Genomic DNA, 24,259 nt, shown 5'->3' with positions numbered 1-24,259 from the left:
TCCATATGGATAGTGAAATAGCAAAAAATTCTTGCCTGTGGATTTTGAGTTTACCTATCACCCTTATTCAAGTCATCTGTGTGTCCTTTTGCATCTTTAAAATCCAGATTATGTTTCCTGGAGTGATTTATGGCTATTTTTCCTGCTCAACAGACTTCACATATCCATTCTATATTGAACATTATTAAACAAAAAAAAAAAATCATATCAGATATCATGACCTTGTATGTTTAATTTCTTTTACTTTGTTTTTTAAGAGTAGGTTATTATCCAGTTTGCTACCATTTTAGAGCTATTTTGTTGTTGTTAAGGCAACTGGTGAAAAGAGCTGTTAGTAGAGACATAAGAAGGGCACTGACGCCACAGAGTAAAGTTTTTGTTTTGGTTCACTTCTATATTTCTCATGCGTGAAGAATAATGAAGGGGAGGAGTGTGAACGTGAAGGGAGAATAATGGGGAGAATCAAAAGATTTGTGGGAAAAGAGCAGCTCCATATGTGGAGGTGGCCTCTCTGTCTGGTGGAGTGTTTGGGTTGCAGTTGTAAAAGTTAAGTCATGTGGAGTCAGATGGTTATTTATTGTGAAGTGTTAATCTGAAGTTATGTGTATATATTTCTGTTTGGAAGTGCTTTGTTTGGTCTGGTACATCTGTATTCCTCCCAAAAGCCTGATGTTCCGTGAAGGAAAAGCATGCAAGTACAAACTGCGTATTCATATTTCCACTCAAATACATGCAAATTTGGATACAGATAAGTTGTAGAGCAGGAAACGCCAACAGTTTAGGCAGATAACGTTTTAACGGGAACTTACAGTTCCACATATAACCTTCTTCTTTTACTGTTAATTACTACAAAAATGTTTGTGGCCTGTGTTTGTCAAGAAATGCTGGACACATTATATCTAAGCTACTCCCGTAAATGAGTCTTTCGGGTACGATAAGACCTGTCACTGTTAATGTGCTGAAAAACTTGCAGACATGGCAAACTTTGACACAGTCTAACAAATAGTGCATAACTGCTAATTTTACACACAAGAGTAACAACTGCAGTTATCTTGATAACTTGTTTTATTTTTTGATATTTTCTCATATGTATTTCCACTGTATCAGACAAAGTTTTTGTATTGATCCAACCAAAGAACAATCCTGCTTTTCAAGCCTCGGTTTTCTGAGGAAAGTGCAGCTGTTTTTGTAAAACTTACCAGTGGACTGCACACAGACTAAACTTTCAATGGAGAGAAAAGACCCCACGCTTGGCAAAGGGCTAAAAGTTTAAATAAATAGAGCTGTCAAGGTAAAGCAAGGTTGCTTCATATCTCGTGTTTTGTATCACTTGGTGCTGGACTTAAAAGCTCCACCAAGCTAACTGCAATCCACACCTGTAAAAACAGGGACAGAGATACCAACATCAGGCAAGCTACAGAGAGATGTGGTTATACAGCACAGCCAGAATATATCAGAAGCTATGCCAGTTCCAGCTGTGCTGTGCTTACATCCAGACCAGCTCTGTTTCACAACAGCTTGGACAGCTCAGTCATACATAGTGTACTGTAGAACACATAATGTTTCTGTGACTAACCACACTGCACCTCTCCTTCTTTTTTTACATCAGAAAATCAGGCTGCAGATGTCAGGTTCACTTAAGTTACACTCAGTTCAAAGGAAGTACAACAAGGAAAAGTACTTTAGCCTGTCGAGGGGACTTTAACAAAAAGTTCACTAAGTGTTTTACTGTATTAGTCATCGCTTTAAGGAAGTTTATTCATCCATTACAAACTATCAACACTTCAGAGGAATTTAAATTTCTGCTAAGGAAAAACACACACACAAACTTTTTAAAACTTAAAAGCAGGAGGTATTTTGTCTTTAAAGACACATCAGGGTTTTGGATTATGGACACAAGTTTGATCTTAAACTGATTTGATCTTTTCAACTCATTTGGATTAGAAGCAGCAGCTCTGGACAGACTTTAAAGTCCTTTAACAGCTCAGTTTCTCATTGAAGTTGGTAGTAAAAGATTCAGTCTGCTTCTATGTACATTTAGAAATAGATGGCCATACAAAGAAGCAGTGAAAGTCTGGAAGGGTAACCTTTATTTAAGTGTTCCTGATCAATGTTCCCTTTTAAAAGAATAAGAGAGCTGGATCGCCATTCACTTATTCTTTTTTTATCACATTAAATGTTGGACGTGAATGGCTTAACTTCATAATCATAAGAGCCCACTGTACAGGGGGCTACATAAGCATAGAGCATAATTTATCTATCTGTCTGTCTGTCTGTCTTTCTGTCATAAAGCATGTATAAAACTGCTGAGGTTCACTTTTTAGCCTTTACTTTTGCATAATTATTCATTCAAATCAGTTTTCCACTGTGTTCCACTTTAGTTTATTGACACAGTAACATCTTAATTCTGACACTTCTGTGGTAATATTTATTTATTTATGTATTTATTTATTTTTTCATCTAGATAATTCATTTTGAACAGGTAATAAGTAAGCAATAGTCATATGTTAATGGACAGACAAACATTACTGGCAAGTAGGTATTCTATTTACATATCCAAAAAGGAGTGGTGGGAAGAACAAACTTATTATCCCACCACTCCCAATATCACATGTATTTTCTCCTTTTTAGAGACGTGATTTGAACATACAGCCCTTGTAGTTATAAGACATACTCCATTTGTTTTGAGTAAGTCATTTTAATCACTTTAAACAGAGGGTGTGTCGAATTTCTAGTTTTTACAGTAATAGTATGGTTAAGGCTTCAGAAAACCAGCTCAGCAGAGCTGTTAACCTGTTATGATACTTCTGTAGACACATGCTTTCACAGCTGCAACTGGAGCACATTTTAACCCTGATATTCTTACTGCACTTTGTGGTGTGTATGTGTGCTTGTGTGTTGGTAAGCATTTGTTTGTTTTTAACACACAAAGCACTTTGTAATGCATGCTTTGTGTAAAAAGTTCTATATTAAAGTTTGAGTTTGCAGAAAAAGGGTCTGGTCATATTCATAACAACATATAAAGAATTTTAAAGAGGTTTTTTTTTTTTCATCTGAAAGATGACAAGTGTATTTACATGAAATCCACATTTAAATCAACCCACAAAAATGAGTTTGGCCTTCTACCTGTCAGTAAATACGCCAAATCTGTGAGTGTCTAACAATAATTAATCTTTGGTGAGAAAGCTGCACTGATTCTGTCAAGCATGCATAAGTTTAGATGGTCCACACTGATTTAAACTGCTCGTCATTTGATAAGTTGACACCAGATTCTCCCACTTCTATGGTTATGTCCACGTAGGTGCTTCATCACCTAAGAATCACAGTCTTTGTTTTGTTTCTCTCCCTCTTCGTGCTGTTACATTGGCCAGCTGTAGGGATCCTGTCAGCACATCTGGTCATTTTTGGACCATGTCCAAGAGAAAGAGTTTGTGTGTGTGTTTGTGTATGTATACGTCCTTTTCAGTGAATGTGCCCTTTGCTTCTGGTAACTGTAGTTTAAAGCAGTGACTTTATGTAAACAAGAGAAACTTGTACAGGTTTCTTTGTGATTTTGTTTTCTTCACTCACTTGCATTCTGGATGCTGTTTAATGAATTAATAACTTACATTCCACCCCATCAATCAAGTGCTTATGAGGGGAGGAACATAGCTTTTCCTCATACCACTAGATCTATTTTAGTCATGTGAAGGCACCGCCTTGATGGTCTTCTCAAAATGTCTTTGTGACTTTATTTGCTTCATGACTTTCTGCAAAATCTGTAACGTCAATTTTGTTATACTTTGAGCTGCCTCAGGCTGAATGTGAAGGACCTAGATTAGTTCATGGGACTGCTATTAAACAACCTGACACCCCCCACCCCCCCACCTTGCTGCTCCTTAGCAGCTACAGCAGTTTTTCCTGTTTCTTATTCTTGTTTTCTAATTGGATCTCACTTTCTCGTCTTGCATCTTGCTGTCTCTGTGTGTTGATCCTGCCACAAGGATGGCAACAGTGCAACCCATCTGGTTCATCATCTTGGTATGCATTCAAGAATGTTCTGTAAGGTAGCAGCTCAGACTAATCTTCATTCTTTTCATATGAGAACTCAGGCATGACTTAATGATCAAGGGCAAAAAATGGGGGGGGGAAAACCACAGCAGACAGTGGGGAGTCGGCCTGACAGTAACATAGATAGCCAGGGAGGAGGAGCGGAGGGTAGACTGCAGATTGATCTGTCTGTTTTCCTCTGGACAAACAACCTACAAGACGAGGAGGAAAAAGCTGTAAACAAGTGGCATGGTCAGCAGGGAGCAAAAGCTTTTTGTACGCTTTAAATAGGTACTTTGATGATGCATCTGGGTCATATTCAACATGGGAAAATATGCTGCTTTTCATCTCGGATAAGTGAGGTGTTTAAAGACTCATTACTGTCGGAAATTGAAGCAAATGCGTCCCCACACATATCTGCGCTATGCTAAATCAAGCTCTCACTCTACTGGGAAATTTTTCTGTACCATTAAACCTTTTTAAGTTGTGTGTGTGGGCTTCTCAATAAACCTTGTGTGTGGGCTTTTCTTTGAACGTCTGCAGACAATGCCCGCCATAGTTAAAGTGTGATGGAGATCCCTGGTTCCTGCCAGGGGGCCGCACAGAGCACCAACAGGCATGTCTGATGGGGAGCTGCCTCTCTTTGTGCCCCTGACTGCAAAGATGCTGCAAACCAGCTTGAGTGATGCTGTAAATCACATCAGCTGGGACAAAACGCAAAGCGCAAACACAGACTTTTACAAGTGTTTCACATGCAGCAAGTTTATTACAACTTCACAGACCTTGGGTCCTGGTTTTTTTTTTGTTTTTTTTTGGGTGGGGGTAGTGGAGATAACTACACTATAGATGGACTTTACCCCAATGTCGAGCACATGCATCCATCTGCAGCTGACGCATGTATGTCTGCCTTTGTCCTTGAGTCCTGGGAGGGGAGCTTCAGCATTTTAATTAAACTTCCGTTGTGTTTGTCAAAACTATATTGGTGTTTGTGTTCCTCTAAGCCCCTGCTTTCATTTTGGTTTACGACCTCACTTTGAACCGCGACCCCCACTCCCCCTGCCACTCTCCCACAATGAAGTTTCCAGACACTGTGGGACAGGAGTGTCTGTGTCACAGAGCCACTCCTGTAGTTTGCCAGTTTTAATTAGCTTTTCACAGATTTACTTCTTTCTAAACCTTGAGTCAACATTGCTCACGCTTTGGTTTTGACTTGTTTAGTAGAAAATCATTATAATAAATCGAAGCAAATGTTTTTCTTGTATTTGACAAGCAAATTTCCTTAAGGACACAGTTGGTTTGCAGCTTGTCATATCTGCAAATACCAGGTTTATACACAGCTGTTTTTTTACTTGAAACTGCTGTTGACCATTCACAAACTTTCTGTTGTGGCTATTCTGAATTATAAAAACTCAGTGGCTAACTCAAGATGAACTTCATCCTGCAGCTTCATGAGCCCAGCTCTGGAAATTGTGAAATAGCTGTGATGGATATAGCTGGTCCTTCTGGGACAAACAAACAACTTCCTAAGCCACTACAGCCGCCACAGCCACTCCTCAGTAGCCTGAACCTTCAAAGAGACAAAACAAGCTTGAAATGCTTCGTTCTTTCCTTGGTTTATGGCCTGAAAATGGAATGAGATCCTGTGACGTGTTTGTCTTGGAGTTTCCACTGTGTGGATTTCGGTTCTTTCTTCATGCCGTTAATTGTATGTTGCTACAAGAATAAATAGCAGAGCTCTGTTAGGGAATTTTTGTTGTTCTTAATTTTAGCAAAGTGCAATGTTTCTCTTCATACACTTGGAATTATGTCCTATTTTATTCCAAACGTGTCTTTGTCTTATTTTAAAACAATGTTGGAACCAAATGTACCGATAAATCCTGCTAGCTGCTAGGTAAGCCATTTTTACGTAGAAACATCATGAAACACCAAGGAATAACACCTTATTTGTTACATTATAAAATGGGGAAAAATACAGTTATTGTTTTGAATTTGTTTAATCTATCACATTTGTGGGTACAGTAGTGTAGATATGTCATCAATCTATTTATGTAATGGTATCATGTAACATGATCCATAACAGAGGTGTGGGTATGAAAATGCTTCAGTACTTATGTCACTAAAATGATGGTCTTCTTGTTTGTTCCGTTTTAGCATTAAAAAATTTGACATGAGGCTTTAGGACAGGGATTCTCAATCACGGTCCTCAAGTAGCAGTGTCCTGCAGGTTTTCCAAGCATCCCAGCTGCAACAAACCTGATTCGAATCAATGTGCATTTAGCAGACGTATGCAGAGCATGTCTGAGTCTAAAGTCTGGTGTGTTCCATCAGGAACACTGGGAAAACCTGCAGGACACTGGTCCTTGAAGAACAAGATTGAGGATCCCTGCTTTAGGACACCACTGTACTTAATTTAGATTCTACAGACTTTTTTTCCTTGTGTTCCTTTATTCTATTAAAATACAAATAATCTGTAGACTTCATATGATAATGCATTGTAAATCTCCATCAGACAACATTACATTTCAAGTAACAGTGTTGGTCTAGAATGCAGATTTCACCACTAGAAGCAAGCTGGACATCCAATGTACCAGTTCGCTGAAACACTGCTTAAGTAGTACAGACTTTTCTGCATTGGTATAGTAATGATGCAAACCAACACTTGTATTTAAATGCAGGATGCTCTCTGTGCTGGAAAGGACTTGCAGCAAAACCTCATCAAACCTTTAAAATGCAGGATCTGATTTTCGACCTTTTCTGTTCAATCAGGGGTATGTATATCCACAGTTTGAACAGTCAGATTAGCCTTTTCTTCCCATCTTTTTGCTTAAAAATAAGCTGATAATCATTTGACTGTAGCTTTATATTTAGTGGATAGACATTAAAAGGTTTTGTTTTAACACTCAGCACACATTTGTCCCACTTTTGACCAATTCATAAGCCGTTTACAGCTGTTGCCGAAAGCCTTGAAGATGACTAGAAACATATTTGCTCTACATTAGTTCCTTTTAATTATTAAAAATGACCCATAAATGATCAATAACAGTGAAGTTCAGAAGAGAGATGACGCTCAGATGATCAAATACAGAGAGAGGAAAATTCCCAGGCTGAGTTTGGGCTAAGACATGAGCAATGTAAGTGAAGACGGTGAAGATTTGGGGTTAGACAAAGCGGGGAGTGTGGATGCTGGGTTGGCGTTAGCGGGTTTTTTAGGGAGGAGTTACTGGTTTTGTGGAGAGACTGCTCGCTGTGAGACTGTTCGCTGCAGTTCCTCCTTAATTACAGCTCTGCTGGTGGACAAGGTCAGGCATGCTTTGTGTGCAACAGAGGAAAACTCACACTAATTCTCACATGTGATAGTTATCAACACAAGTGCAAGCTTGAGCAAAGTATTCTTTTGAGGAAATCCAAGTTTACCTACTTTTATCAGAGTACAAATTGGCTTAAAATGCATTTGTGCTGTTGTCACTCTTGCAATCGTCAAATAAAACGATTGGCCTTTTGCACTTTTTAGTCATCTGTCTCGAGCTTTGCCTTGTCTTGTTGGCTATGCCACATAGACAGTTTGAAATATTAAGTAGGTTTTGGATCTGTTTCCCATTTGAGCTTTCAATAGATGACACTTCTTATGGCTTTTATCAAAATCCTTTATAATCTTTTAAGGAAGTAGCATTCATCCCCTTTCTTTGACTTAAGACATGCAGCTTTCCTGCATCTTAACTTCAACTAGCACAACATGAACTTAGGATTGTCTTTGTAAAGACTTATTTTGAGACTCCATAATTACAAAGTAGGGGACTGACTGCTTCTGGATAGCTCAGCTGCAGCAAACACACTCACCGCTGGCATACTTGGCTTCAGAGCCACCCAGCTTACTGTAAGTAAGCTTTGTCTTGACTCCAACAACAGGTTCACTCTAGCAGCTGGTAACCAGGCTAACATGGATAGCAAACAAGAAAGTCTAAAATATCACTCAACACATTGAAATAACTTTGTGTTGTGTACTTTGCTTTGAGGCACAAAGCGAGTATGTATTCTATAAATACCGAACATTCATTGGTAACGTGCACTCTTTACTCAAAATTGCAGCTTGTGAGGTTCATGATCCTTGAGGCAAAAACCATCTATGCCTAAAATTCACTCGACATAAAAAGCTTGCACAAGCATACTGTACGAGCTGTGTGTAGCTGGACTATATGATCGTTGCCTGTACGACTTCTTGTTTCAATCTCTTTGAGTCAGGATCCGTGTTTGTTTTTGTGGAACGTCATTCAGTGTTGTCTCTAAGTTTAAGCACAAGCAGTTTCATGTCATTCACAAGCACCAGCATGAACTAGTTTTACTCTGAATCAAGTGCGATGATAAAACATGATTTTATTCATGCACAGTGTTTTTTCTCTTGAAATGGTCCGAGCCGAGCTGCTGAGAGGGAGTTGACCGTTTCTTTAGGGTTGTTTACTTTTCCTACATCCCCTTGTGGCCAAACCACTCTGAAGAAATAAGAGCCTGTTTTGTTGTTTGTTTTTTAAAGGGGAAAAGGAGGCTGTATGCATGTGTGCGAGTGATTTCAGTTCAAACTGCCATGGCCTTTTTTTCTTCTGCAAGGTTTGTATGTCTTGTGTGCAGCATCTGCAAATTATAGACACAGTAAAAGCCAGCTAAAAATTCAGTGAGTTGCCTGATGTAGGTCATGTCACTGCAACAATAAGGCAAACCCCCCCCCCCCCCCCCCCCCCAACTGCTCCACTACTCTGGCAGTTGTCAAGCCATAAAATGCACTGGAGGAATTTGATTGGCTAAAATTGAGTCCAAAGTTTGTCATGATTGGTCATTACAAATCAGCAGCGCTTCCACTGACCCTGGCGGTCATTGTTGCAAATTTCATTTAACATCCAAGGGAATCGCAGGCAAGATCTAAATCCTGTATCCTTAATATGTCTTGAGTTTTCACACACATTTCACCAGGGTCTTGATTGTCAGTCAATTGGTAGAAATCGACAGTTTTTCACGGCTGAGATTAAAATAGACCCAACACAGCATTTATGCCTTTTTAAATTTCGACACACAAGGATAGAAAGGTAAAGGAGGTTTAAAAAGCAGCCCATGAGCTTGCTTTCCCTTTAGTCCTGGTCGCGTAAAGGTCCGGCTTACAGTTCATTATTGAGCTCATTTTGGATGGATGCATCATCTGTACACTCAGTATCAAAACAGCAAAAACTAAACCACTTTCATAAAAAGCTTTATCCTGAAGCCCGACTCCTCAATAACGTCTTCTGCCTTCTAAACTGCTGAGCTGACTCACAGATGCCTGGCAGGAGGAGATGGACACCCCATGAGAAGACACCGCTCCCCCTGCCACCCGCACCTCCCCTCCCTTCTCCAAACATGTGGGCCACGAGTTGGTTGATTCAGGCCAACTCAGCAGTTCAGGATAGGAGAGGAAGGAAAAGAATGGAGGAGGGGAGGAATGAGCCCTGACTCTTGTCCTGATATGAATTGTGTCCCAGAGACTCTGTGAAACAATGGACACTGACAGCTCATGTGGAAATACTCCCACAGACTTGACATGGGGTGTGTGTGTGTGTCTGTGTGTATGAGAGAGAGGGAAATTGAGAGAGAAACACAAATGAAGTAAGTGGAGCAAAGAAGAGCAAAAAGAGCCAAGGATATGTGTCACCACACACAGGAAGTGTTGTGTTATGCTATGTGGTTGTGTAATAGAGGGAGTCAGTGTTTCAGGTGCAGGAGAAGATGGGTGACAGGCATGTTCAGGCTTGCAAAAGATTTTGCTCAATCATTCTTGGAGAATAAAAGCCCCTCACTTGGAGATTTGGGAAGGGGATTTTCACTCACCCATGTTTATGACTGACTGGATCTTAATGAAGGTGGTCAAGTTAATGATTGGAGCACGTAGCAGTACAAAGCATTTCTGAGGAATGACAATAAAGGTAGATGTGAAAGAGTAAAAAAAAAAAAAAAAAAAAATCTGTTGATTTAAACTAAAGCAAAACACATTTTCCTGCTGAGGTCATTGGTTGACGAGATGGATGTGCGAACGTGTATTTGTCTGCTTGGATTGGGATTAAAAATGGTCTCATTCTCCCCCTAAGAGAACATTTTCTTTGGCCACTTATTAATCAGGTTGTAACGCAATGTTTTCTTTTGTTTTTTCTTTTTTTGCCAATGGTGCGAATGAGAAACGTAACAAAGGATCGCTTTTCCTGTGGGTGGAAGTAGGGCTCTCAGCGAGACGTCTTCAGATACACACTTTCTCAGAATCTTTGTGTTTTCTCTGAAATCTCCAGTTTAACACAAACAAAACTGAATTTAGCGCGCGGCCAACACGATGACACGGCAGTCTGCTGCTGTTTACAGAAGACATTTTGTCAGTCTCTTTTATGTTTGCTCATATGTGTGTGTGTGTGTGTGCGCTTCCTTGGCTGTCTCATTTCCTTACCTGTCTGTCTAGTGTTTGCATCCTCCAGCATTTCTCGGTCTGTCTGTCTGCATTATGCAGGAGTGTGTGTGTGTGTGTGTGTGTGTGTGTGTGTGTGTGTGTGTGTGTGTGTGTGTGTGTGTGTGTGTGTGTGTGTGTGTGTGTGTGTGTGTGTGTGTGTGTGTGTGTGTGTGTGTGTGTGTGTGTGTGTGTGTGTGTGTGTGAGAGAGAGAGTGAGAGAGAGAGAGAAAAAGAGACATGCAGAAGACACCATAATCCTCCTAGTCTGCTTGCTGTCTCTTAACCTGCAGCTGATGAGATTAGAAAGTGATTTCAGTTTAGGTTAGTGTCAGAAGGTTAGAAAGGATGACAATGAAGGTTGCAAACAGCAGAAACACAAGCTTTCAAAGAGTTTGTGTTTGAAGCACAAAGATTGAATCCAGCTATGAATTTTAGGTTTCATTAAGTTTCCGTTGCCTGATTTTGACTCTTATAGAGAAGATGGTTAATGGGAAACAAATGCACAAAAGAATTTCTAGGCTCAGTTGAGGTAATTTTTGCCTGTGTAAGATAAAATGCGGAATAGATTTTAAAAATCATGTCTAGCATGACAAAAATAAAATTAAAAAAAAAAAAAAAAAAACATGACTGAGCTGTTTCCAATCAAAAACAATAAGTTGGTTTTACTGACCGACATCTTCCTAGACGTGATACATTAACGAAGAAGAGGAGCTCTATCCATTTTCTTCTGGTAGATATCGGTGCTTTTCTGCTCAGGGTTTCTAGTTTAAATTCCTGTTAAAATCTAAAATCTAGAACTATTTCCAAAATGTCCACCAACTCCTTCTTGCAACGCCATGCAGCCCAGTTTAGTTGCTTGAAACCAAAGACTCATTGCCTGTTCTGCTGATAAAGTAGTGTCCAGTAGCACAGCTAAAGCATTAAAAAAGAAGAATGAAACCTATTTTGGCTCAAACAGTGATGTTTTTAACAAAACCTAAGAATTGTACCACCTAAACTTAACATGTGGTTGTAAAGTCAAAGGAAAGAAGCAGAAAAGCCTTGTGTCTAATGATAATTGATTGTCATCTCCCTTCCTCCTGATGAAGACTTTATGGTTTTATAAACCATTTCCAATGAAGTTTGTTGCATTTTCTGAAAGGAGTCATGAGCTGGGATGTAAGCCTTGGATTTATGTGGCTACTTTGATTAGAGGACTTACAGTTTGTCTTCAAACCAAAGTAATATCAGTTCTGACGTTGTACGGGATGATAGTCAATCGAGGAAATGTTTTGGTAATCAGCAGCCTACATACAAACATGTGCTACTAACCCAAATGTAGCCTAAACTACTCATTTAATTTGGTTACAGAGTGTTGTACAGGTTTATGAGATCACAAATAGCCCAGTAGTATCTTTTTTTTTTTATCGCTGTTTATTGACTGATTATTTATCATCATGATGCCTCAGACGTTGGATGTGTTCCCAATAATTTACAGATATTGTTAGATTACTGCTGCATCTCAGAGGTGTACGGAAATGCTTAAATGTTTAGGAGTCCATCCCTTATTTTTTGTATGGCAGAACAATGGAAATACACAAAACGGACCAACTCATAAAGCAGAAAGAGCTAGAAGGCTAGTACGTCTGTGTCCATATCTGGTTTCCCAATAATGCTGAGAAATTCCTTTATGCAAGCAGAACATGTGTTTCTGCAAGTCTCAGTGTTCAACTTAAATCAAGATGTTTTTGTTTGGTTGTTCTTTTTTGTTGTTGTTGTTGTCGTTGTTGTTTTCACTAAAGAATATTTCACTTCGCCCACTCTCCACAGCAACCACTGCATTCTTTTTTACTTGAGGATTTATTATTTTTTTAACTCTCTCCTCCCATTTTTACATTTTTGATCATTCATTCTTTTCTTTTTTTTTTGTCTATTTAAATACCCAGAGTGATTTCCTAACAGCTACAACTTCACTTAGTTTTATAGTTCAGAAAATAAATAAACCTGTGTCAGCCAGCAGTTGCAAATGAACCGTGCTCCTTTCAGCCTACGTGAAAGATATGCACACAGGTCTCATAAACACAAATACGAACAGTAAGCCATGTGAAGAAAATCCAGTTGGAAGCACATCTTTTCAGCCTGTGACTCATTAAACATCATTTGATGGTCAAAGAGGCTCAAGGCTGATAAGCCTGTTTTAGGGTGAGTAAATGTGAGTGCTCAATATAGAGTTTATAATCTGCTGCAACTGTTTAGTCGTAGCATCTCCTCTGCGGATCTGTCCTGTAATATTCTTGAACCGACACTGAAGCCCAGTGAATATATCCAGTTTCTTTGTATCTCACGGGACATTTAGTCATTCTGTTTGCTGCGTTAAGTCTTTCTGTATCTCAAGCACACACACCCACTTAGTGTGGCTCACGTGGACTCGGTCACAAGCATAAGGCCAGACAGGTGGTGAGGTCTCATGTCCAAGTCCGCTGCTGTGACTGGTACCACCCTCACTCTGCTCAAATCCATTTCTCATCCCTCTTTCTTTGTGGTTCTTTGCCTAAATGCATGTAAAACCTACAACTTGTCATTCGCTTTACCATGGCGAAGCGTTCCAGTTCAGCTTGTGTGGCTGAAATTAAAATGAAAACTCTGTCTACTGCTTAAGTGTCACCTTGCGTCGTTAGCTAAGAGTCTAAGATCTGCATTTGCTTCCACAGCGGCGTGTATTTATTTAACATAAATAGGAAGCAGTGAAAGCAGCCCAGGTACCTGTGGGCCAGATGGCAGTGGATACTTTGGGAGGCTTAAATCAGCAGCATGTGTTTTAGAGCTTGGAAGCATGCATATGATCAGCAAAGAGGCAGCTGCATTAAAAACAGAGAAAGATGGAGGGAAGGAAAGTTGGAAAAACCCCAGCAGCACTTTATGAGTGGGAATTTGATGGGGTGTAGATTGTTCCCTTTCAGAGGAATGCAAGACCTGCCTACTTCACCGCTCAACTTCCACCCTCTTTGATGCTTTACCCTCCTCTCTCCCCTTTGCTGAATGTCTTCCCCACCCGCTCCTACACACAGATTAATCTCCTTATGAACACGCACATACTCCCTTTTTCTTTAAATCTCCTCCTCCTCCCCTTAACCTCGACTTTCCTCTGTGATCTTGCACAACGTCTACACATTGGTGGTTTGTGAGGATGTGAGTGTGCTTGCATTTGGAGGTGGTGGTAGAGGCTGATACCTGCAGCGAATCCTAAACCTGCAACTCGCTCCGCCCCACCACACCGCACAGACCTGGCCAGAGTGGAGCAGACAAGGCAGCTCCATTTAACTTGTCCCAGATGTTCAGCTTGGCCTCTGTGTGTCACAGCAACTTCTAGTTAAACGAGTGAAGGCAGTGAGGGAATGCCTAATGCTACCCAGCTTATACTGTAAACGCACGCAAAGGTTTCAGAGCTTTGCCTGGTTTTATCTGGAGATCAAACTTTTTTTTTTTTTTCCTTGTTCACATCTCACCTGACCTTGTAATCCCATGGTTTCCTTTTTTTTCTAGCTGAAGCATGAAACCAATACAAATTCAGGCTAAACAATGATTCCAAGTCTGCATGACAGTTAAAGCCTTAATCTCTTTTTGCAACCATTTGTGTGGAATGAGCAGGATGAAGGGGCTCACATAAAAGTAAATGCTGTTATGCATGTGCAAAGACACACTAGTGAAATAACTTCTTCACTTACAGTGATTCTTTTGGTTAAAGTTGGAAAAAAAACCAAAGTACTTACATCCACTAGTTCAGCTTCAGTTGACAGTGATCAGCAGACACAAAATAAGAGCAATACGGGGTTTTTTTTTCCAGTTAAAAGTGGCTCAGAGCTCAGACTTCATGCTAACATGTAATGTGTGTTTTGCACATTTGGCCCTTTTCCATCAGTATCAGCTTGTCTCAACTTAACTCGCCTTGACTCGGTTTGTAGGGTTTTTCACGAGGCTTTTGTACCTGTTTACCCGTACTTTTTTGTAACTCCTCAGCTCAGGTTCTAAGTTGGGTTGTGTGTGACATTGCCAGACTGCATGCCTGGCCAATCAGAGGTCAGGGTCAGGAAGTGACATCACTGGAAGAGCGACTCCAACTTGTAACTTGTTTTCATCACGTGACAAGCAATGGCACAACAAAAGTCTGTTCCATGGTCCAACACTGAGGTGGAGTAATTTCTTTGTTTGGTTGCGAGGAAAGGATACAGAGGGAACTAGATGGAGGGACACGAAATGAAAAAAATCTATCGAGGGCTTTCCAACTCAATGGCTACGGGAAGCAAAGGAGTTTTCAGCTGTGTCGAGAGAAGCTGAAAAAACTCAGAAGTGACTATCAGCAGGTCAAGGACCACAATGGTTGGAGTGGATCAAACGGACAAGTCTGGAAGTGGTTCCAACAAATGGATACAATTTCTGGTCAGCGACTGGCGAGGCACAGACCAAGTAGCAGATTGCCTCTGGGTTCTGTGTTATTATATAGAACTTGTCGTGCACAACACTGACGTCACAGTGATTTCACACAAACCCCGCCCATTTTAGACCTGGTGCTAAATTGTTATGGAAAAGAAGCAGGACCAAGCTGAGACGAGTTGAGGCGAGTTAAGTTGAGGCAAGCTGATACTCATGGAAAAGAGGCATTGTTATATTTGTATCAGGCACTTTACGTTATCTGTATTTTCTCAAAAAAGAACATCTGTGTTGCTCAGAGATCACTACATGCATGGTAGCTCTCCAACGTATCCCAACACCGATCACCAAAGTCCGTGCTCAAGTAATTCTCAGTAGTGAGTCATCTAACCAGCATGACACAACTCATGCAAATGATGCAGAGAAACACAAATGTTCTTTTGTTAAAAGTAAATATCTCTGTAATGTAAGTGACATGGTGTAAAATGAACAGCTTTTAGCTGAGCTCATCATGCAGAATTCACATTTGATCTCCAAACTGAGACTGTTTCACTGCAAGTAACTGATAAATGCTTCACAGCCCTATTTAATATCACTTAGATGTCCTCTTTCACAAAGGTAGTGATTCCACGATGTGAAGTATAAAATATTCACAGCTTTGGCATGGATGTAGGCTACGTGGAGGTAAAACTATTTTAACAGTACAGTCAGAATGTATATTGAATCTGTATAAAGCACGGCACTTCTTTAAAGTGTTTTTACTTGTGTTTGAATAGGAAATGTGGTATTACTGCATTAACATGTAGCCTTTGAATGTGCAAACATTTTATTGATGCAGCTTATATAAACAGCACATGGATTATGAAACCAGTCTAACTAGTAATAGCTACCAGTAGGTGTTACATATCTTCCTCAGAAATTGTTAACTAACCCTATAAAATGCAATAGAAACTCAAATACTAAAGCAAAATTATAGTTCTGAAGTATTTATAAGATCAATTATTACCCACTGTTGCATGTATTTGTTGTTTTCTGTACCACAAAAATACATGAACCACATCAGGGAAACTTCTCAGTTAGTACTGAAGCCTTTCAGTGCAGCCGTCTGTTATAAACTTGTATGTTTATTGTGCTCCTCCAAATTTCCACCCAGGCTCTGCCCCAACCTCCCCTGCAAGAATGTGAAATATGTTTGCATGTTTAAAAAAAAAAAGTTCTTTATTCTGTCTGGATTCTTTTTCCATGTTAGTGTTAGCTGGATGTCTTGGCAACAGCCTGAACCTGAGCACACAGATAGACATCCCAGTCTCCCCCAAGATGACTGGTTGTTTTTCTTCATCTTGCATTTTAAATTTAGTACTCAGAAAAATGAAATCCTGAATAGTCAGCTAGTTATTGTGGTTCAAGTACATTGGAAATACTTTTTGGATATTAAGTCAAATTCACCTGATTGTTTATAAAAAAAAAAATAATAATAATAATAAAAAAACCTGGAGAGTCATGAAAACCCACCACGTTACATGTGATACAAAATGTTTTGCATTTCACTGAATGTCTTTTCTAATGTCAGCGGTACAAAAAACCTGAAATGTGAAAGGAGGGGTCTGCCTACAGTACACTTGCAGAACAGCATTGTCCTGCGCTGCCTGGTTTTGTCCTGCTCTGTCATGATGTTTCATCCCTTGATTCTTTCTGTCATAATACTGGTTGAAAATGGGGAAACTTCCCTATTCTCAAAGTGTGTATGTGTGTGTGTGGGTCCCAGGAATAAAGCCCACTGCCACAGCATCTAGTGACCTAATGCAAAAGGCAGCAGGGTCGAGCACTATTCACTATTCTTTCTATGTGCCTCATCTCCCCCTCGACTGTGACTGTGGTCTCTCCTGTCACTAAGCACTTTGTCATGCTTGAATGAAGACCATAATGGGGGCTGGAGGGGGTTGTCGGGGTGCAGGAATGTCAGACACATAGATGGACTGTAGCTGGATGTGCTTCGGACTGAGCTATAGGCCAAAGGCCAGAGACTCCTGTTTGATGGCGTGAACTGTGTTGCTCAGTGTATCCAGAGTCCTTTTCATGAGTTTGGCAGAATTTTCTCAAACTTTAAAATAATGATTGCAATATTTTTATGGAATTTGCAGACTGTGTGGTGTAAAGTTGACACGCCAGTGAGCTAATTTTGCTGACTAGAAATGGTGCAATAGTCTCACAAAACTTTGCAGGATGGCATATTTTCTAAAGTCTCTAGCATTTTGGAAATACCGGTACATACAATCCTCGTCCATAATGGGCATCAGAATCAAATAACCACAAGTTCAGATAGCAGCATAGGCTTTGCTTTTGTGGTTGAAAGTCTGCAATATGAGTGTGTCTGCAAAAAGAAGTTGGATAAATATTTTTTTCAATAATAATCTTTTACAAATGGCCAACTGTGAAGTAGCATATTCCGTGCGCTGGTGTCAATGTAGTAGTGTGTGAAGCAGTTTGAAAGGGGTTGTGTGTTTTTTAGAGTTTCTCAGCTGGTCTGTAAGAGTCTGGGTTGAATCAAAGGCTAAAAAAATATCATCATTAAGGTCATACCCCTTACTGGCCTCTGCTAAAGCTGTAGGCAATGTGCTGAGGTTATTACCGTAACTGTTAATGGAGTACAAGAAGGTCTTCCACTAATACAGTTGGGTTTTACGATTATTTATGCTTAATATTTTATGGAATAAAATCATTTATACTTTGTTCTTTTTTTTTTTTTATTATTAATGTTTTGTCTAAAAGAGATGATAAAAGGATGCTGTGCAGTACATCCTTTCACCAAACTTTCATAGATTGTAGAAAACAAGGAGAAATAGGGGTGAAGGGTCCTGCTGGTAACTTGTTTTTTGTCTCCTTTTCCATGTACTGTTTTTGATTTTGCTTGTGTACAGCAAAGATTTTCAGCATGTTGTGCCAATTTTCACTAACCCCTGTGTGAAATATCACACATGACTCTGGCCTCAAACACCTCTTCAAACATCATTAGTCTGAACGTCTGAGTGGGGATGATGGTGCTGAGCAGCCTGTTACTGTAGAGCCAGGAGCTTATGATTGTTTGTAATTGGGCGTCTTCTTATTTGACGTCCTTTTAAAAAAAAAAAAAATAGAAGCAATACACACATTAAGTGAATTACCCTGCAATGTGCTCCATTCATGTTTGTGTTCTGTGCACATTACTAAACATAAAATCTTTCTTTCTTTTTTTTTTTAAAGAAAAAAATGCCTAGAAAGCTTTTGTAGGCGCTGTGTCAGTTGTTGATTCCTATCGCTTTGTTTTCATTAGTGGCAAGTCGGCGGTGAATGTAAGAAGACCTGCCAGGAACAAGTGTGCAAAGATGTCTTAATGATGGACCATAAAACTTTAAGATTCATGGCTTTTATGAGAGATTCTGGAAAAATCTGTAAGAGTTTAAAAAGACTTGTTTTCACAGCTTTACTTAACTAGAGGTGGGCTTCACTGGAACAAAGACTGTTTTTCCTCTTTCTCTTTTCCTTTGTAAGCTAAAAACAGCATGGGGCATTTAATAGCAACTGCAAATTATACTTAGAAACATTTAACTAGCTTCTCGTTGGTCTGATTGTTTTGTTTTCGATTTTCAGTACCGCAAAACTTTAGGATTCAGGCAGTTTTTCTTCAGAAACTGTGATGAAGGTTAATCGCATACCAGAGATGGATCACTTCACTCTAACGGTATCGCACCAGGCGCGAAGCCCACGCCTGTCTTGAGAAGTTATGCAGATCTTCAAGCTGCTCGGAGATATCGCCGACTACGTTAACCACCACATTCCTCCAGTGTCAGAGCTTGCAGACAAGCAGGCATCCATAGATTGTTGAAGTCATCCAGAAGCTGTCTTTTCACCTCCGACCTCCCATCCCCTGAGGGTTGGTTAAAATGGTGTTTTCATGTGTCATGAAGCTGATGCTTCCACTACTCTGAATGAAATCCTTTTCAGTGATTATTATGAGAAAGAATGATTATTATTGGATTTGTACATCGTTAATATAATTATATATCCAGTGCTGTGATCGGTACGTAATAGCATGAAAATAATGAACAAGAGTTAATCTACACACAAGGTTCTTTAAATAGGATTTCACTCAGAGGTTTAGTTGAGTCTGCAGATGTCTTGCAGTGACCTGCCAGTCTTTGATCAACAGGCTCACATTCGTCCACCATCATGCCCCTGTGTAGCAGGGATTACATTTGTCAGATGTAGTTACAATAACCATTGTGTGATCAGCTGAAAAATGCTTGTTTTCCACAGTTGGCAGAACACTGAACCAGAAAGCTGTGACACCTGTTGGTTCATCCTTATTTAGCTCCTTTTAAAGGGATATTTGACCCCTTTGTGAGATTGGGTAGAAAATAATCTTTTCATCTAAACTTTAAAGGATTTTCTTCAAGTCTTATTCTTATATAATCATAGACTGCAGTCACATTTAGTTAAAACAGTATGGAGTGTGCTCAGCATGGTGTTCCCCTGATTGCATTATCTGAACAGCATGAAAATGTGTGCGGTGGAAGGGTAGAAATAACAAAACATTCAGGCAGACCTGATTTTTAAGCCACAAGCTGCTTGTCTGAGTCTACCTCCCAGCCTCGTTTGTTCTGGATGACAGCTTGCAGTTGTTTTCATCATCTGTTCTTTTGCTTATTAAGTTCTGGATTAATTAAATAAAGTTTTCATGGAAATTGTTCAGAAATGTTCAGAGCCCAAAGCGGTTGCTTTCACATGGTTTGTTTTTCCCCAAAACTCATGGAGATGTAATTTACTGCCTGCCAAAGACAAAGTATACTTATCAGCAGCTTCCAGCTGGTCATCAGGCATTTTATCCAGGTTGGGAGTCTTCTGTTTTGACAACCTTTAAGCTCCACATTTTCAGTCTCTCACTGACTTTTTCATTAAATTGTCACATTTGAGAACCTGGAACAAGTGTATCTAAATGCATTTTCTGTCAGTCAGCTGTTCCACTAATTTAATCGTTTAGCCATTTCTCGTGTTCAGGCACACAATGCTTTTGGCAAGGGGGTGGGTAGTTACCCATCTGTGGAGATAGTTAGTGTTCTATTAAAATTTACCGATGTTACCTAAAAGACTCCCATGCTCCTGCTGGATAGTTGTAGAATTCATCCAAATTACTTCAAAGTAGGCCCTTTATTTTGTAAACTCACCAAGTACCTCAGATAAACTGCTGTTGAGAAAAATCAACATAACTCAGGCTTGTATGGATTTCCTCAATTTCCAAGTGAGGTATGAGTGGCAACTTGCAGCGGACCTGCAACACCTGTGGCTGTTTTCATTCAAGTGTTGTGAAATAGCCCTAACTTTCTTGGCTTGCATGCTTCCATTAATTCTGCAGAATTCCTTCACGTTTTTTAATTATCTCTGAAGTTGCATTTAGTCTGATAATGTGCAAAGTGGCTTTGTGTAATTGCATCCATCAGATTACACATTTAATTTAGGTTGTTAGGAGCTACCTTTTTCTTGTATTGTGTCAATTCCCATGAGCCGTGTCCCAAACTCTTGCTCAGCTCAACACTTTTTTCTTTAATAATTGGCATTGGATTAAACACTCCCCCCAGCTTTTTTATTTGTAGCTTTCTTAATCTGAATCATATTAACGCGCTGCTTATGGCGTTCTGCAGAACAGCTGTGAGACATTACACGTTGACTGAAAGATCATTTGTCCCTCTTCATACCCAGATGATGTGGAGTGCTGTGCGGTGTGGCTTTGGCTTTCATACCGAGGTGAGGGTGTGGAAGGAGGGCGTTGCAGCAAAAACCTGTAATGAGACTCTGCTGTAACCCTTCCCCAATATGGTTCTCATCAGGAAAGACTTGCACTTGTGGCAGAAATTCCAGCCCTTTAGCAAATGCCTTGTCTGGATTCAATCAAAACAACTTCTGCCACAACATGCATTGAAAACTAAGAATAGCCTGCTCTTCAGGCTTGATGATGTTCAAGGGGTTTGGATGGGGTCAGTTCTATTTTGTTATCAGACACAGGGGCATGGTATGAGTCTTTGAGCACTTGACAACGTTGTTTTATGCTGTGCCACGAGAATTTAGTCTACTTTTTCAGCAGGATCGTTCATCACTCCTATTTTTGACATGTTTATGGTTTTTCCCTGTTTGCCAATTTTCCATGTGCGCTGTGGTCCACATCGATTCCCACAAGCTTCCTCTCTTCTCCTGACATGCACCGCAGAGGCACACAAAATTCCCCAAGACGCTCAATTCCCATTTTCTTTTCCTCCGCAGTAAAACATGCATTGCTTAGTCAACAGTCTGCTCAGGGAAGAGCTGGAGGAGGACAACATATATAAGTGATGTGTCAGCACTGCATAGGGAGATGTATGGCATACGTCCACGCTTGACTTCGACTGGGAAATGACTTTCCAACTGGCTATGCTCAGAGGTTCTAGATTTATTCCAGGAAGGACTTGGTAAAAATTAGAGAGTAGACCCCCAAAGCAGATGACAGTTTCTTTTCTTTTCTTTTCTTTCTTTTTTTTTTTTTTTTTTAAGAAAAGAGAAAAAGGGTGCCCCTAACAAAAGGGCAAGCATGACTCATGGAAGTGCAGGAGCTGATGCTCCCCTGGGGAGCCTTCACTTCCTGTCACATCAGGCTTTACTGTGTCCAGATTTCCTGTCTGCATGAGCGAGGAAGATTAAACAGATATCAAGTTATTTAGTCTCCACGAAGCACAGTTTTATCCGTAGCTCACACACTTTATGTCAGAACTGATTGCATGAATTCATTTGGACAGTTTTACTGAGTTTTATTTGCCTGTTTTATTCAAGTTACTGTTGGATAATGTTCAGCAGTGGCTGTGTAATTTTGAGGATGTTGCCTGCTTATTAAGGGGGCTGATCTTGTCCAGCATGAAGGCTTCTATTGTTCCAATGATTGCTCTAAATTTCTGTAAACATCTCGCTGTTACTGAGCTTACCACACTGAACTCCAGTCTGAGCTCATTCCTTTCACATCGTAGCGTGCTGTTTTCCTCATGCGAAGGATGGTACATGTATGTGCTTGAGTATGTGAGTGCAAAAAAATGCAAAGTGGGAATCGCTGCAGCTGCTGCCTGGTAGTGGAGGGGTGGGTCACCTCTGTCAGCAGAGGAATGCTCTGCTCACTCAGCAGATTTTACAAAAATTCACACAACACACTCGCAGCTTTCCAGTTGTTTGTCGTTTTTTTCGTTCACAGCATGGATTTGTCATCCTTGTTGGCATTGTTGTTGACTAACTTGTAGAACAAACTCAGGCCATACTTTTTTATAAAACAGTTTTGTCAATCTGGGATAAAAATGGTTTTATATGCAGGCTTTTCAAACCGATCTGTGTGCTGTTATGACAACGGTTGCTGCATTTGTAAGGCAGGTGGATTTATTTCGCGATGGGGTTAGTACCTGAAAAATCATGCACTGGTCTCGTGAGTTGTAGTTTACAAATACGCCTCTTTTAACTGTTTTCTGTATTTCATTAGCTTTTACATAGAAAATTATGCATATCAAGAAAGACTGCTCTTCCATGACCTGAGCATTAAACGTCTTTATTTTTCTGTCCCCCTTCCCTTTTCTTTTTTTTTTCCAACAGAAGAGGTCGACTACACCACCTTTGGTACCAACACAGTAACTCGTAAAAAGAAGGCCGTTGTGACGCTGCGCAACAACGAGATTGGCCGCAAGCGTCCTCACATCTGCATTGGCATGCCTCGAGACTTCAGGCCTGTTTCTTCCATCATCGATGTGGACATCCTACCTGAATCTCACCGCCGTGTCCGACTGTATCGTCACGGCTCAGACAAGCCTCTGGGCTTTTACATTCGAGATGGAACCAGCGTCCGCGTGACGCCTCACGGCCTAGAAAAAGTCGCAGGTATCTTCATATCTCGGCTGGTGCCTGGAGGGCTGGCGGAGAGCACGGGGCTGCTAGCAGTCAATGATGAGGTGTTGGAGGTGAACGGCATCGAAGTGACGGGAAAGTCTTTAGATCAAGTGACAGATATGATGATCGCTAACAGCCATAACCTGATTGTGACGGTCAAGCCGGTGAACCAACGCAACAATGTGGTACGCAGCAGCAGAATCTCTGGCAGCTCGGGCCAGTCATCAGACAGCAGCGGTTCAACGGGTTTGCCAAGTTTGTCGATGGCTTCAGCACGGGAGATATCGGTCGGAGCACATGGCTACCAAGATGAACTGGAGAGTGATGAGGATGCAGATATTGTCATTGAGAGCAGCCTCAAGCGGCCTTCTCAGCGATCTAATGCTTCTCTGGCATCTAGCGCGTCTCGCACTCACCAGCAGACTCTGACAACAGCGTCAGCGCCGGTGGCTCCTCCGAGCCCTCCTACGCGTCCATCGTCAGTGGTCTCCACTGCCTCCTTCCACTCTCAGACAAGTCTCAACGGAGGGTCCCATCACCACCACCACCAACACAGCAGCCTGAGCTACCAGCTTCACAAAGACCTGAACCTAAAGCACAACCAGCAGCAACAGTCCCAACACAGTCAACACCCCCCTCAGCCTCTGCATCATAGCAGCAACCCAGCTCTCCGCCACAGCAACGGCAGTCTGCACAAAATTCTCAGCTCTCTGAAAACAGACCCACGGCACAGTCTCGCACTTCCCAAGGGAGGGGTGGAGGAGGATGGCACCGTCATTACCCTATAATACTTACAGAAACATAAACATCTGAGCTGCTCAGAGACTAAACTGGAACACCAGGCCAGCTCAAAATGAGCATGTGTTTTGTAAGATACTAATTGTGTAACTTCTGTTGGTTTTTACAAGATGATTGATAATAGGAAGTTTCCAAAATGTATGTATATTTGATGTATTTTTAAGTCCTATGTTTTACAGAAAATTTGTACTTAATTAGCATCAGAAAATTTCTCCTTTTTTTTTCTTTTTTTTTTTTTCTTTTTCTAAGGCAAGTCCACTGTAGCCTAGCGTTCTGAATGTGCCTACAGCATGGTATCATTTCTTAGTGACCACTTATTAAAATCCTTTTTGTTTTTAGTAATGGGACCAACTTGGGGTTGTTCATGGATTTCTTCTCTTTTTTGAAGAGTAAATCTATATTTCTTATATTCTGATAAATGCTGTCCAGAGATTGTTTTTAATAGCTCTTTTATGCATTTTTGATTGTGATCAAATCTTTGTATCTGTTCCAATAAATTATTATGTCTCACATTTATGCAAACTGAAAATTTTAATGTTTTGGTTCAGCAGATCTGACAGATAAAGGAATTGGCAAAGAGACAGACATAACAGCAGTATTTAAGTTTTAACTAACATGGAGTAACAACCATAACTTGCCTTTTTCCAG

At 40.4% G+C, this 24,259-nt stretch overlaps 1 protein-coding gene across 1 annotated transcript in view; it reads left to right on the top strand.

The window, feature by feature from the left end:
• Positions 1–23,942, top strand: part of pard6gb (par-6 family cell polarity regulator gamma b) — a 33,666-nt gene extending 9,724 nt beyond the window's left edge. The window contains exon 3 of the mRNA XM_079258487.1: positions 22,523–23,942. Within this exon, the coding sequence (XP_079114613.1) occupies positions 22,523–23,601 (1,079 nt within the window). The 3' untranslated portion in view covers positions 23,602–23,942. The remainder of the gene's footprint in view (positions 1–22,522) is intronic.
• The last annotated feature ends 317 nt before the right edge of the window (positions 23,943–24,259 follow it).

This window comes from Telmatherina bonti (assembly GCF_933228915.1).
Source record: "Telmatherina bonti genome assembly, chromosome: 19".
Taxonomy (NCBI): Eukaryota; Metazoa; Chordata; class Actinopteri; order Atheriniformes; family Telmatherinidae; genus Telmatherina; species Telmatherina bonti.
Note: the sequence above shows the minus strand (reverse complement) of the source record. Positions and strands in the feature narration are given on the sequence as shown.